Raw genomic sequence first — 16013 nt, 5'->3', positions numbered from 1 at the left:
ACGAAAGGAATCATGAGTAGATCGTAGAAAGTTATAATACCGCTTTATAGAGCAATGGTCAGACCACACTTGGAATACTGTGTCCAACATTGGTCTCCCAACCTAAAGAAGGATATAAAACTGCTGGAGAGGGTGCAGACGAGCAATGAAGCTAATAAAAGGTATGGAGAACTTGGAATACGAGGAACGACTTAAGAGACTGGGATTGTTCTCCCTTGAGGGGATATGATCGAGACTTTCAAAATACTGAAAGGAATCGACAAAATAGAGCAGGAAAAAAAAATATTTACAATGTCCAATGTGACACAGACAAGAGGACATGGACTGAAGCTAAGGGGGGACAAGTACAGGACAAATATCAGGAAGTTCTGCTTCATGCAACGAGTGGTGGACACCTGGAATGCTCTCCCAGAGGAGGTTATTGTGGAATCCACTGTTCTAGGATTTAAAAGCAAACTAGATGCACATCTCCTTACGAGAGGCATAGAGGGATATGGGTGACTAAAATTATGCCAGGTGTACACCTGGCTGGGCCTCCGCGTGTACAGATCACCGGACTTGATGGACCGAAGGTCTGATCCGGAGATGGCAGTTCTTATGTTCTTGTGAGTAATTTTATAACAATTCACCTATGTTGAGAGAGTAAGAAGGAATCAACTTTTAGTTTATTTTATAAAGACACCTAGGGACCCTTTTTACTAAAGCTTTCTGTGCGCAAAATACTAAGATACCCAGAGGTATAACATGGGCTTCTTAGCATTTAGAATGTGCTAATTCTTTTAGCGCATATTATGCTTTATTAAATCTTGGCTAAAGTGAAGTTATTTACACTTGAGACCAGGTATAAATGTAGTCAAATACAATACATGTGAACTTGCATGCTGTTAAGATATGTTCATAAATCGTGACTCCATCCTTACTTTCCCCTAAACACACTTTTATGTAGGAGAACTTTATACTCAGCATTATTCATGCATATACTGTCATATGCATAATAAACTGTCTTTATAAAATTGCCCCCACACTGTTTACAAATGAGCATTAGCAAATATTAATAGAAGTGTCAAATAGACTTTTCTATTTAATAGTTTTTTGCAACAATAATACCCCTTCATTCAATCACAAGTCTTCCATAATGACCTGGGTCTATAAACCTTTTACTAAGGTGCGTTAGGGCCTTAACACTTGGAATAGCATGCGCTAAATTGCCACACACGCTAGACCTTAACGCCAGCATTGAGCTGGCGTTATTCTAGAAGCGTACTATGCGGTGTAGCGCGCGGTAATTTTGTGCATGTGCTAAAAACGCTAGCGCACCTTAGTAAAAGGAGCCCTAAGGTTAAGGAAAGGGAATTTTTATCTTCTGTTCTTGGTAACTTTTATTTAACTGGCAAATATATGCTATTAAAACATTTTTGAAAATTTCCAAAAGTTGTGCTATTTCTCTCTCTTTACCAATATGCTATTTTTTCCCTAGTAAATCATTTCATACACAATCTATCAATCACAGAAACTGAAGAGTAGTAAATTATCGTACAAATAGACTGAACCTTGCTATATTTCCTTTGCCACAACTTAGTTTTCAGCACCATGGAGAAAGCCTTCTGCCAACATTTATAGTAGTTAAAGGGCAATAGCATGAATCATATTGTTGCAACACATATAAAAATGGTACACAAAGTAATGAGATGCAAAGCATGCAAATGAATGCAAAATATCTGATTATATAAATTGAATAATGCAGCCTAAGGGAAGAATACTACCAGCAAAAAGCATCTCACCTCCCAATGACCATCCTTGCCCCAAAGACACCCCCCCCTGTGATGTCCACATTAACAGAAGCCCCTCACTTTGATGCCTCTAGTTACCCATAGTATCCCCCACTCTCCCCTAGGGCCCTAGAGCTTATATTAATTAATATCTGGTGTCTAGTACAATCAGGGTGGAACAAACCCCAGTTGTTTCTGCCTCTTCCTGGTGCCAATGAGCCCTTAACAGTAGTCTCATGATACTACTGCTAGTGTTAAGCTGCTGTATAAGGGTCTTTTGCCCTTGTATGGTAGTTTGATATTTTAGCAATAGTAGCATAAGACTATCAATAAGGGGGTCATCGGTGCCATCAGAGATCACTTAAGGTAGAAACATAGAAACATAGAAAGATGATGGCAGAAAAGGGCTACAGCCCATCAAGTCTGCCCACTCTACTGTCCCACCCCATTAAGTCAGAGTGCTGCTCGACCCACGTAGAGATCCCACATGGATGTCCCATTTATGCTTAAAGTCGAGTACGCTAGTGGCCTTGATCACCTGCACCGGTAGTTTGTTCCAGTGATCCACCACCCTTTCTGTAAAGAAATACTTCCTGGTGTCACCACCAAATCTCCCTCCTCTGAGTTTGAGTGGGTGCCCCCTTGTGACTGAAGGTCCCTTAGGAAAGAATATGTCGTTTTCCACCTCGACACGACCTGTGACGTACTTAAATGTCTCAATCATGTCGCCCCTCTCCCTGCGCTCCTCTAGAGAGTAGAGCTGCAACTTGCCCAGTCTTTCCTCATATGAGAGACCCTTGAGTCCGGAGACCATCCTAGTGGCCATTCGCTGGACTGACTCAGCTCGAAGTACATCTTTACGGTAATGTGGCCTCCAGAATTGCACACAGTACTCCAGATGAGGTCTCACCATGGTTCTGTACAGTGGCATTATGACTTCAGGTTTACGGCTGACGAAGTTTCTATTGATACATCCCATCATTCGCCTTGCCTTGGATGAGGCTTTCTCTACTTGTTTGGCAGCCTTCATGTCTGCACTGATGATTACTCCCAAGTCCCGTTCTTCTGAGGTCGTAGCTAGTGTTTCTCCATTCAAGGTGTATGTTCTGCATGGATTTCTGCTGCCGAGATGCATCACCTTACACTTCTTTGCGTTGAAGCCCAGCTGCCATGTTGAGGACCAGTTTTCCAACTTGATCAGATCCTGCGCCATACCATCCGTGAGATCGCTTTCACCTACTATATTACACAGTTTGGCGTCGTCGGCAAACAGCGCTACTTTTCCCTGAAGCCCTCGGGTCAAGTCCCTTATGAATATGTTAAAAAGGGATGGTCCCAGGACTGAGCTTTGCGGCACACCGCTAGTCACCTCCGATGTCTTAGAGAGGGTGCCATTGACCACCACCCTCTGAAGTCTTCCACTCAGCCAATCATTGACCCATGCCGTTAGTTTCTCACCTAACCCCATCGATTTCATCTTGTTTAATAGTCTACGGTGTAGGACACTGTCAAATGCTTTACTGAAATCCAAGTACACTATGTCCAGAGACTCTCCCGAGTCTAGCTTTCCTGTCACTCAGTCAAAGAAGCTGATAAGATTGGATTGGCATAACCTGCCCCTAGTGAATCCATGTTGACAGGGATCCCTCAGATTCCCCTCATCCAATATCGTGTCTAATTTCCCTTTAAGTAGAGTTTCCATGAGTTTACACACTATTGATGTGAGACTTACTGGTCTGTAATTCGCAGCCTCTGCTCTGCAACCCTTTTTGTGCAGAGGAACAACATTGGCAGTTTTCCAGTCCAGGGGGACTCTCCCCGTAGGTAAGCCCTGGAGAGGACTAGGAAAGGGATTGGAGTGTTTTGGGTGATTGGAAGCATTTGGGGTAGGGGGACATAAGGAAGGGAGGGCATTTAGAACAGAGAGAAAATGGATTGGGGGAATCGGGAGGTGGTAGTGATGGGAGGGGAAATCAACCAATTGACTGGCCCCTTTAAGAAGAAGTCTAGAAGCATCTGGCCATGGCTTAGTATACCACAGCACCCACTCTCTGTGAATAATAGTTTGCAAGATTGATCACAATGTTTTTCATATACCATTGGAGTGGGACTAACTTGAGATGCAGAGCTATCACGGGTTTTTCATTCCTATGGGACTTTAAGATGCAGTAAAAGCCCAACTTTTACTGCACCTTAATAAACTGCCTTCATAATGAAGACTTTACATATCAGGCTACTGAACAGTCCTTGTAAACAACTCATTCAGACCTTTTGACATTACTTTTAATCATTTTGATCCAATAACAATTTTTAACATATATTTAGGGATTTTTTTAGAGCACATCAAATAATCCATGTAATGAATAAATGCAGAGAACACTTTTCCCAGCATGTATTGTTCCAGAAAGATAAATAATGCTTCAGTAACTTATTGCTCAGATAACTCTCTTCACCAAGAAGCTGGAGGCAAAAAGACAGGCTGAGTAATAGCTGCCTATATATTACTCCCTAGATATTTCTTACAGAAAAAACAATTGGGACAAAAAAGTTTCTAGACAGTATCTGGTTCACAAAACTTGACTGAGGAATGGTCCTGTTCAGAGAGGATTTTAATCCCATTCTGCTTTCTGGAAAAAATATTATGGAATTAAACCCTCAATAAGCTAGCTCTTTTCTACAATCTTTCATGTACTGAAGAATTGTGAACTAGAAAGCAATGAAGTTCTATTTTTTTGAAAATTCTGGCTCAGCAGCCTGGTTCCACCCTGATTAAGGTAGAGCCCAACCTTGTGAAATAGGGTCTCCCTTTCCCAGAATGTTGTCCAGTTCCTGACAAATCTAAAACCCTCCTTCCTGCACCATCGCCTCATCTATGCATTGAGGCTCCAGAGCTCTGCCTGTCTCTTGGGTCCTGCATATGATCGGGGAGCCCTTCTGAAAATGCTACCCTGGAAGTTTTGGATTTTAGCTTCCACCCAAGAACCTAAATTTGGCTTCCAGAACCTCTCTACCACATTTCCCTATGTTATTGATACCCACATGTACCAAGCTAGCAGGCTGCTCCCCAGCACTATCTAAAACCTTATCTAGGTTATGCATGAGGTCCACCGCCTTCACACCAGGTAGGCAAGTAACCAAGTAACCAAGTAATCTTCATGTCCACCAGCCACCTAGCTATCTACATGCCTAATGATTGAATTGCCCACTACAATGACCATCTTAACCCTTCCCTCCTAGGCAGAAGTCCCTGGAGACACATCCTTGGTATGAGAGGATTTTGCATCTCCTGGTGGACAGGTCTTAGCTACAGGTTCATCTCCTACTTCAACAGGGTGAGGTTCCCCTATTAGAAGACTTCCCGCCTCCAAGGCAGCACTGGGGCTGCCAGATTGAAGGGTTGGGAGATTTGCCCATTGTCACAGGAACCTGCAGTGGGACTCAAGACCACTTCCCTAGAATTTCAGAAACTCCCTGCTTTACCTAATCCGTATGTGCTTTCCTTTTTGTTTGAGTTTGAGATACCTGGGACATATGATATAAGAAAGTTACCCTGGAACTTTGGGTGATTTTAAAGGGAGAAAATCCAGACTGGCTCACTTTGTGGCCATGGATTGAGCTCTCTCTCTTTCTTTGGACATCCTCAAAAAGTGTATTTATAAATTGAAGGGAAGTTTTGAACAGGTCTCAGGAACTTTTGAGATAACTGAAAGGATTATCCAATAAACCAGTTTCGCTGAGAGGATGGACTTGCTTAAAGACACGTACACGGACTGCCAGAGATTCCAGAGAACCCTTATTACACCTGATAATTTACATCCCAGGATACTGAGCGCTCTTAGAGAGGTTTTGGTGGACCCTCTAAAGGATCTGCTAATAGATCCTTGAAGACTAGAGAAGTACCATGGGATTGGAGAAAGGCTGATATGATCCATCTTCATAAAACACAAGAAGTTATCTACAAAATTAGAAAAATGTTCCTAATGTTTTACAATTAAAACTGCATGCGAAGAAGTGCAAAGTAATGCACATGGGCCCTGGTTCACTGTTTCAGGCAGTAAAGTAGGTCTGTGGTGGGACCAGGGGGAGAGGGCAGACTAGGAGGACCAGCAGACTGGGCACCATGGGGAAGTAGAGAGGGATCGATTGCTCTGGCTCCAGTTCCCCGCACCACCAAAACAGTAAGGTAGGCCCAGGAAGAGGCCCATAGTGGGTCTGGGGGAGGGTGCCTGGATAGGATTCAAATATAAACTGAGACTCCCATTTTTGGGCCATTGTTTTGGCCCAGAAATTTCAGTTTATATTTGAGTATACAGTATATAGTAAACTATTTTTATGAGGCCCATTCCTCCTTCAGCTCTAGGGATGTACAGTCTGCATATACTGATTCTTATAAATTACCTTATGAGCATGATAAAGAATTTTTACTTGTACATCCAATTTTTCAAGGTATTTAAGAGGCCAGTCCATAATTCTAAAGCTACGAGAGAGCAGGAATCTGAAGCTGGTCAATGGCATGTGTCTTATTCTTTGTTAGAGAACTTTTCAGAATCAATTTTAATCTCCTACAATACCCTTTGCTGGTCTTTTCTCTATGCTGCATTGTTGCTCCTTTGTCAGCTTCCAGATATTTATATATACCTTCCTGTTCAATTCTAACGAAACCATATTCCAGAATAAACTGAAAACTCATCTATTTGACACTTAATCACCTGTATCCTATCCTCCCCCTCCACCTCTCTCCTTCCCCCCTCCTCTCCTCCTCTTCTCCCACCCCTCCTCCCCCTTCTCCTTCCTCGTCCCCCTCTTTATGTCGCCTTGAGCCTACCTAGGTATGAGCGACGCAGAAATAGAAGATTAGATTAGATTAGATTAGATTCTTTCCTGCCTGTGCATGATCTCTAGCTTTTGTATTTGATGTACTATTTACACTAGAGCTTCACTTTGAGAAACCAGCAACATGAAGTATAAAATATGGGGACAGATTAATACCATACTGAAGGCAGCAATTCCATTGACATATGAGGTAGTTATATGCGGAACGTTATTGCATATTAAGCCCCTCCATGGACCGCTATAAATGCTGGCTTTTCCTAATTATGACCGGGATATCCATGCAAATGATTACTTGCAATTGGAAGAATTGGGATCGCGTTAGTTTTCCTTTCTGGTGGGCGAGCTTGTGCTTAACTTATAAGTATGAGAAAATGAATGCTGACTTGCTGGGGCATAATAAGATATTCAAATCGGTTTGGAGTCCATTGACGTTTTTTGTAGATTTGTTATAGTTGCCCTTTATCTTTATTTTCCATTGTATTGCACCCACACATCTGGCGGGGGGGGGGGGGGGGGTTTGGGAGCGGGAGGGGGTATATCTTTTGTTTTGGTATTATTCCTGATGGTAATGATGGATGGGGAGGGAATTTTTATCTTTTGTATAGATTCTGATTGTTTATAAGTGCTTATTTGATTATTATTATTTGTATGTAAATTGTATTACACTTTTTGTTGGCATTAAAAACTAAAAGGGTTTTTTTTTTTTTTTTAAAGTATAAAACCAAAAAGACTCATGCTGGGTTTTTGACAGTATATGCATATAGTTTTAGAAAACACTAATATTATGGGGTCCTTTTATCAAGCCATGCTAGCAGGGTTAGCGCGTCGGACATTTCATCACGCGCTAACCCCCACGGCCGGCTAAAAAACTAACGCCTGCTCATTGCAGGCATTAGCGGCTAGCACGGCAGGCGGTTTAATGTGCGGTATTACGTGCGTTAAACCCCTACCACAGCTTGATAAAAGGACCCCTATGTTTCTAAGGTCAAAATGTTGGCGTTTCTTTAAATGAAAAATAAGATATTCATTGTTTTCACTCTAACTGCTGTTTCAAAACATCAAGCAATCAGGAATTAGACATCTTCTTTATTTTTCAGAGAAATGATGAGGAAGCAGTTGTTGACAGAGGTGGAACTCGCTCTCTCCTCAAAACACACTTTGAAAAAGAGGACTTAGAAGGTAAGAACATTTTAATGAGAATAGTTATTTTTATATTCACCTTTCCATTCATATCGATAAACAAATCTATGTATGTCTCAATAGCAGTTTATAGGTTTGAAACTGAGTTAAATTATAGCAGAATTTTGCACTATAGATAACCCAACCATCAAATTTTGGCAGGCAAAAATAGTGAAATGTGGCATGTTGGTAAATCCATACCATTTGGAATATTGTCCACGTTTTTGATGAAAGATGTCTTCTAGCCAACTTGTGATCCAAGGAACATTGGAGTACTCAACCTCATTTTTATACTTGGCTTAGTAGTACATGATATAGATACTGTTCCAAAGACATTAGGAAGCCCAAGTAAGAGATAGACCACCATTAAGATGAGTTATTTTACCTAACTCATGCTATTTTTTTAAATTATTTTATTATTATTATTATTTTTTTTAGCAAAAGGTCATATTTAATGCAATGAGACCTAGTTAATAGCCCAGGTTAACAGTAAAAAAACTACATTGATAACTCCTCTCCTCCCTTAAATCTTGAGGTCAATTTTCAAAAGATTATTTTGGATAACTTCAAAAAATATACAAACAAATATTTGGTCTTGAAAATCCCCCTTCATAGACATTTTGTTCTTCCAGCTCATTGGTCAAATGAAATACAGAATATTAGGAGGTGGTGCTTAGGGCATTCTGGATTTTGGTTTTAGTTTAGCTGAGCAGTATGGATATTCAATGCAGTCCAGCTAAACTCGGTTGGATAAGTCTTGTGTGCAGCTATCTGGATATGTTTAATCAATTATATTCAATAAGAAACTTACTTCCCCTTTTATCGAGCCACACTGCTAGGCAGTGCAAGCTAAATGTTGAGGGCCCTTAGATACCTGGGCCAACCGGAATCGTAGGCCTCTCTCCCAGTTCATTATGGGATGCACTGAGAGTGGCCTAAGTTTCTGATTGGCCAGATCCCTTGTGCCACTCCCATGGGGGTTATAAGCCACTTGCAGCTACCAAATGACTTAAGCCCAGATATTCAGTTCTGATGCATAAATGGCTCCGTGTATTGTATATCTGGATAGGGCTGATCCAAAAGTTAAATGACACTGGCAGATGTTCAGACCAGTGCTTGGTTAACTCAGTGCATAATAGTTAGCCTGTTAGTAGTTTGAATGTCATCATTAAGCAGCTAAGTTGATGCTCTACCATAACCTAGCCAGTTAGGGGTTGACTGGATAGTGGTGATATTCAGTAGAATTACCCAGTTAAGTGCTCATAGGTCAGTGAGCTTTAACTGGGCAGGAGCTTTTTGAATATCTACTTCATCTGTTTTAACTTTTTTTTTTTTTTTACACTGGTGTACATGGCTCCATGTGTCTCAATAAGACAAGGTCTTATTATATCCAACTTTTAAAAAATGTCAAATATAAAAGATATCATGAGTGCACCTTTGGTTCTCTAGGAGCTAAAATCTGAAATGACCTCCAGCTGAAATTAGATCTATATCTACTTCCTGCTCTTTTTGCAAATTGCTGAAAACCTACCTGTACTTCTTTGAAAAATGGGCCTTGCTGAGCACATAATGTCTTAAAATGCTGTCTTTAATTTCTAGTTTTATGTCCTCAGTCACTCTTTGTTCTTAATTTACTCTTTGTAAGGTTTTTGTAATTTTTTGCAAACCACCTTGAATCCAGTTGGAGATATAGCGATATATAAGACACCTTTAGCATTAGCATTGGCGTAGTAAGGCAGTCTGCTATGGATGCCATCTTGGTGGGGGCACTGATACCTGTCTTCTGCCCCCGCTCCTTCCAGACCCCACCCCTGCCAGGCACGTGCACCCTTTCACTTCCCGTGTTCCTATTTAATTTTCCCAGTGCAGGCAGCAAAATTAAACTTGTTGTCTGCGTTGGTGTTGACTGTATCTCGGATGTCACTTCCAGGTCCCACGTCTAGGAAGTGATGTCAGAGGGAGAGCTGACACTGACGTGGGCAGCAAGTTTGTGATGCTGTTTGTGCTGGGAAAATTAAAGAGGTATGGGGGAAGGGGTGCGTGTACACGGCAGGGGGGGGCAGAGAAGAGGGAGGGGGAGGGGTCCCACTCACCCTCACTACGTCACTGAGCATTAGCATTATTTTGAAAGGTGGGAACAAATGGAAATAAAGTTTTTTAAAAATCCCTTAAAATCAGAAGCCTTATTTATAGGCTACCAATCCTCACATCTAGACCCAGGTAGGATTATGGCTTAGATCAAAGTTAAAAAGGAGTTTGAGGCCTGTTTCCTTAAGATATTGTCCTGCCTTTGAATGAAATGGGAAAATAAACAGTCTTTGCAAGTTCATCTGAAGTGGCAATATGTGCGCGGCTGCTAGATATCTGGCATTTGACAAGCAATTCATTAACAGCCAGATTTTTGTTCTCTTAAGAGTGTGTGTGTTTATGTGGGAGTGTGTACTGAATGAGAGGCATATCATTTTCCAAGTCTGTTGCAGGGATATAGATTTTTCACTGAACCAAATGTACACATGATACTTCTTATATATTTTTAGAATTCTGGCTATTATGCAGAAAGTCACAGCTGATTGAAGTAAAGGCTTTTGCAAAGCTGTGAAGACGTGAAACAAACAGATGAGATGATCTTTGCACTCTTAGCCGCATACAAATGTGATGTGGTCTACTGTGCATGAAGGACTGTGTTATGATTAGAGCTTTCTGAAAGGAAGCTGACTGCTCCATAAGTTATTCAAAAATTAGCACTCCATGAATGGCGATGAAATTGCAGTTGTTTTCAAGATAAGCATGGCAAAGATGTCAAAAGCACAAGACTTGCACTAATGCATTCTACTATATGAAAGGTTGTTGTTTGTATTTGTGATATATGGGTGGAGATTTGGAGTAAACGTGTGCCTAATTATAGGCCTACAGCCTCAACCCCCATCTATGTGGAGATTGTGGAGGGGTTGGTGGCAGATTATTTGTATTTAGAGGATTATGAGATTTTTACATGCTAGGTCGAATCACAGTACAGAGACTTTATTGGGATCCTTGCTGGATATTGTTAGGCAATGGTTGGAAGCTTTAATTCTGCAGTTCGATTTATCCTCTGCTTTTGACCAAGTTGATTATGATATTCTGCTACAGATTTTGGAGTTGGGGTGTCAGGTCAAGTTTATAATTGGTTTCAGGTATTTTTAAAATAGTGGACATATGGGGTTAAAGCATAAAAAGGTTTGTCATCAGGTCGGGCTAGTCCTGTGGAGTGCCCCAAGGTTCTTCAATTCCCCATGTTGTTCAACTTATATTTAGCCTTGTTGGGTGTTGTCATCTGCATAACTGAATGAAATCACCCCAAATCCTTCAAGGCATCATTATCTTATTCCCAATAGACCGCACTGTTGAGGATATTTGTGGGTCTTTAGGAGAAACTTTTGATGAGATAGAGGAATGGATGGCATCAATAATATTTTCAAAATTGAGTCTACTAATATTCTGTGACCCAAGAATATAACTTGAATTCAATCAGTTTTATTGAATTTTAAGAACATAACAATGCAACTGAAAATAAAGTAATATACAAAGTCAAATTAACAATACAGTAATACAGTCCAATAGGTCCTGTACATTTAGTATAGCATGAACCATAGATAAGCATGTCATATTACAAACGTATAAATGGTATATACCCAAATGAGTACTATAATGTATATTGACAATTAGCCATATATTACATGTCGGAAGACTAATTGTCAATATACACCAAGAATATAACTTAATATTATCAAACAGGTCTCAAAGCGCCAAAGCGATTCACACATTCAAAGAGCAATCAACCTCTCCAACAGTCCCTGTTTTTTCTCATTAGCCCAGATTGGGAAGGAAAAAACTCACATGGGAAAAATCTATGAAGAAAAACAATCCCAGTAAAAAAACAGAGAAAATATATTTAATCAAAAAAGAAGGTTCACTAGACACAAAGTATAAAATCAATTCAAACACACAGAGCAAAATCCCAAAAATTAGAAGAAAAAATAACATATCAGTATTTAGCGAGTTCTTCTATCATTATCCAGTTCTGCATGTGTCAAACGATTGCAATCCATATGGGTATTAAAACTATAATCCCTGAAAACCTCTGCATCGGAGCCTTACAAAGTCACCAATTCTCTTTTGAAAGAGCCCTGTCTACACCTGGATGCCAGATGATTACCCACTGTAACATCAGAAACACTTCCAGATTGACCCACAGCATCTCTTCCATATCCTGCAGATCCTGCAATTGTGTGGCTTTAATATGATCTTTAACATATAATACCATTCTCCCTCCTTTTTTTCCTACTCAGTATAACTATTATACATATATCCAAGTCATTGTTCTCCATGAACCACGTCTCTGTGATCGCCATTAAATCCAACTCAGCATCTTCCATCACAGCCTCTAGATCCAGAACCTTGTTTCCCATACTTCAAGCTTTAGTATATTCTTCTTTCCAGGCATTGTCTACTTTTTTTTCATTACCTGAGGTCTTATACTCACTTGGAGACTTTGATGGAGAGATCTGTGCTTGAAGTAGGACAGGGAGATTCAGATGATGTGGTAGAGGAACCAATGAAGGAAGCTCCTATTGTTCTAAAGAAAGCTAGGAAGAGGCCAAAAAATAATACTGAGAATATAACCAATATAGCTCTTGCAGAGATTGCTACTGCTGCTTGGATTGATGCAGGACTTATCACTCACTTGGACTCTGCCATGGTGATTGATCATAACAAGGTGAAGAGGGCTCAGGCAAGAATCATGAAAAAATTGGATGCATAGTTTGAAGAGGAACTGCAGCAGAATGTTATCAATTGCATTTTCTGTGGTGGTCTTTGTTATGGTAGGCGGAAGACTAAAATGGTTAGGGCTCTTTAGCTTGGAAAAGAGACGGCTGAGGGGAGATATGATTGAAGTCTACAAAATCCTGAGTGAAGTAGAACAGGTACAAGTGGATCGATTTTTCACTTCGTCAAAAATGACAAAGACTAGGGGACACTTGATGAAGTTACAGGGAAATACTTTTAAAACCAATTGGAGAAAATTTTTTTCACTCGGAGAATAGTTAAGCTCTGGAACGCGTTGCCAGAGGATGTGGTAAGAACAGATAGCGTAGCTGGTTTTAAGAAAGGATTCGACAAATTCCTGGAGGAAAAGTATATAGTCTGTCATTGAGAAAGACATGGGGGAAGCCACTGGTTGCCCTGTATTGGTAGCATGGAATATTGCTACACCTTGGGTTTTGGCTAGGTACTAGGGATCTGGATTGGCCACCATGAGAATGGGCTACTGGGCTTGATAGACCAAGTAAGGCTATTCTTATATTCTAAATTGATTCACAAAAAAAATATACATATAATAAGAAATGACCTACAATTTGAGAAAAGGAGTGTTCCTATGAAATCCCATGTAGGAAAAAAAAAAAAAAAAATAATCCCTTCCCAATTGCTAGGGGGAAGAGGTAAGGAAGGGAGAGAATTCCATTCTGAGAAGCCAAAGAATGTGAAACACTGTGTCTAATAGTATAGAAACAGAGAAAAATGAAGGCAAATAAAGACCATATGGCCAGTCCAGTCTACCCATCCATGCCATCTACTCGCCCGTTCAGTCCCTTAGAGATCTATGTATAGTACTTGTCAAAGCTTTCTTAACTTAAGATATAGTTTTCATCTCCACCACCTCCACCATGAAGTCACCATAAGGTTCCTCTCGGGATCAGCCTTTATCTTCATTGATCCTTTTTTTGAAAATTCTTCACTCCTAAATTAATTAATTTATATCAATGTTATCGGAATGTTTTACTTATCTTTTTTTACCAAGCTTCTCTTAACCCTCCTTTTACGAACGCATAGTGTGGGTTTTAGCGCCAGCAACAGCAGTAACTGCTCCAATGCTCATAGAAATTCTATGAGCGTTGGAGCAGTTACTGCCACTGCCGGAACTAAAACCCACACTATGCGTTCATAAAAGAGGGGGTTAGTTTGTATTCATATCTGAGTCACCTCTCCCGAAATGCTTTCTTCTGGGTTGAGGTGCAAAATAGGTGATTGCGTTCTGAAAAGCTTTGAAATGTCACTGCGATAATGTATAAATTCATTCTAATGATCTTTCTTTTAATGTTTTTTTTAAATTGTCTTTTGAATTACTTTTTGTGAGCTTTTAAATTAACTTTTTAAGGTTTGATTTCCTATAATATTGATACAAGTAAGCAAATAAATTAATTTAGGAGTGAAGGATTAATATAAACTATTATAGAAGTGAAGAATTATTCATATAAAGGATCAATGAAGATAAAGGCTGATCCTGAGAGGAACCTTATGGTCCACCCAATTGATATCAGTGGAACAGCTATCTGAAGGTCCCTATAAATTCTAAAAAAAAATATATACGTATAGTATAAGAAGTTACACTTGATATGTAGATACTGGTGTTCCAAATCAAGATAGTTATATGTTACGAACACAGGTCATAGTTTAAGCCACATTTAAAATTTTTGGTTGACAATCACATATATAAGAACTACTTTTCTATAAACTAGGTGCACTATTGGTTCCTAAATATACAGTAGGTGTCAGCTTATCGAATTGTCTTTTAATTGCTTTAGTATAACGGTAGTGACATCCTTCTCCCCACCGCCTTTCATTTCTGCTTCTGCAGAAAATTCCTTTCAGCCTTGTTATACATTGACCTGTTGTGGCAGGTGATTCTTTGCTGTGCTTTTTACACTTGTTGGGGTCTACACAGGGCTGGAGATCACATGCATCTGCTTAATTGACTTGACCTTTTCTTATAATTGATACATCAGACTTGAATGTAGAGAAGGTTTAATTGTCAGCTAACAATCTCATTTTAAATTAATTTCAAGGTCATGAAAGCTATTTCTGTGAAATGTTTCTTTCAGATTCATATGTTTGGTTGAATTTAATTAAGATATAATACCACAACCCCGGTTATCACTTGTATATTATTCTTCCATATTTTTATTAATTGGCTATATTGTAGAAATAATCTACCATATTATTTTCTACTTTTATCATTTTAAATCATTAAGATTTACCCAAAAGTGCAATATATTATGCTGCTTTGATGATGGAGTCTCCCATCAATAATAATCCATCAGATTACAGTGACTTCCTTTAATTAAGGGCTCCTTTTACTAAGGTGCGCTAGCGTTTTTAGCGCATGCACAAGATTAGCGTGTGCTAGCCAAAAAATTACCGCCTGCTTAAAAGGAGGTGGTTGCGGCTAGCGCGCGGGGCATTTTAGCGTGTGCTAAATATGCGCTAAAACCGCTTTGTAAAAGGAGCCCTAAGTTTCTGCCCACTGATATGATACATAAGACCAATTCTTGATTTGCAATTGGGGCTATTGAGGTAGACATGGTGGAAGCCACTGCTTGCCTTGTGATCAGTAGCATGGAATGTTGTTGTTATTTGGGTTTCTTCCAGTTACTTGTAACCTGGATTGGCCACTGTTAGAAACAGGATTCTGCATTAGATGGACCATTGGTATGACACAATATGGCTATTCTAATGTTCATATGTTCTTATGCCACAAGTGATACAGATGAAATCTGCGTTTGATGAACTTGTGGAGTTGGCCTTGTGTTTCCTTGGCTGCCAAGATTTGGATTGACATCTGACCTTGTCTGAAACCATGTCATCCCAACTGTTGAGGTCTGCCTTGTCAATTTTAAAGATGAACTTGAGGGTATCCCTGAATGTGAGGCATGGTTTTCTCTGTGTTCAGTGTCCACTTTTTATTTTTCATTAGAGCACACATTTGGTGCTATATCCAGAGGTACCACAGTTGTTCATTGTGGAATTTTATTCAGAGCCTCAAGTCAGTCTGAAGAGAAGATTCAGGAGAAGGTTGAGATGTTCTGCCCAATGGGATCAACATTCAAATTGATTTAAGTGGGCAGGAGCAGGTTCTGCTCACTTAAATCACAGAGTTCAGCCTGTTAATATTATAGGCAATAGATCCAATGAGTTTATCTGTCTGGGATCCTCTGGAATAAGCCTCAGAACAGTAAAGTCAGAAGCTGCTTGACAGTCCTCGGAGCTGAGAGTGAAAGATCAGCATTCAAGTGCTAACAGAGTTAGGGGCAAATTCTATAAATAGAGTCCCGAATGTAGCCAGTGGTAGGCATCCTACCACTGTCTAACCAGCCAATCAGGATGCACATTTTCTAAAAAAAAACAACAACATAA

General features: G+C 40.0%; 1 protein-coding gene across 3 annotated transcripts in view; it reads left to right on the top strand.

Annotated features, from left to right (window-relative positions):
* The window catches only part of SLC4A10 (solute carrier family 4 member 10), a 337291-nt gene that overhangs the window by 74330 nt on the left and 246948 nt on the right, over positions 1-16013 (top strand). For all 3 annotated transcript variants that reach the window (XM_033945953.1, XM_033945952.1, XM_033945954.1), the window contains exon 2: positions 7700-7781. In XM_033945953.1, coding sequence (XP_033801844.1) covers positions 7700-7781 — 82 coding nt within the window. The remainder of the gene's footprint in view (positions 1-7699; positions 7782-16013) is intronic.

The sequence above is a fragment of the Geotrypetes seraphini genome, chromosome 5, assembly GCF_902459505.1.
Source record: "Geotrypetes seraphini chromosome 5, aGeoSer1.1, whole genome shotgun sequence".
NCBI lineage: Eukaryota > Metazoa > Chordata > Amphibia > Gymnophiona > Dermophiidae > Geotrypetes > Geotrypetes seraphini.
This window is presented reverse-complemented; position numbering and strand designations above follow the sequence as displayed.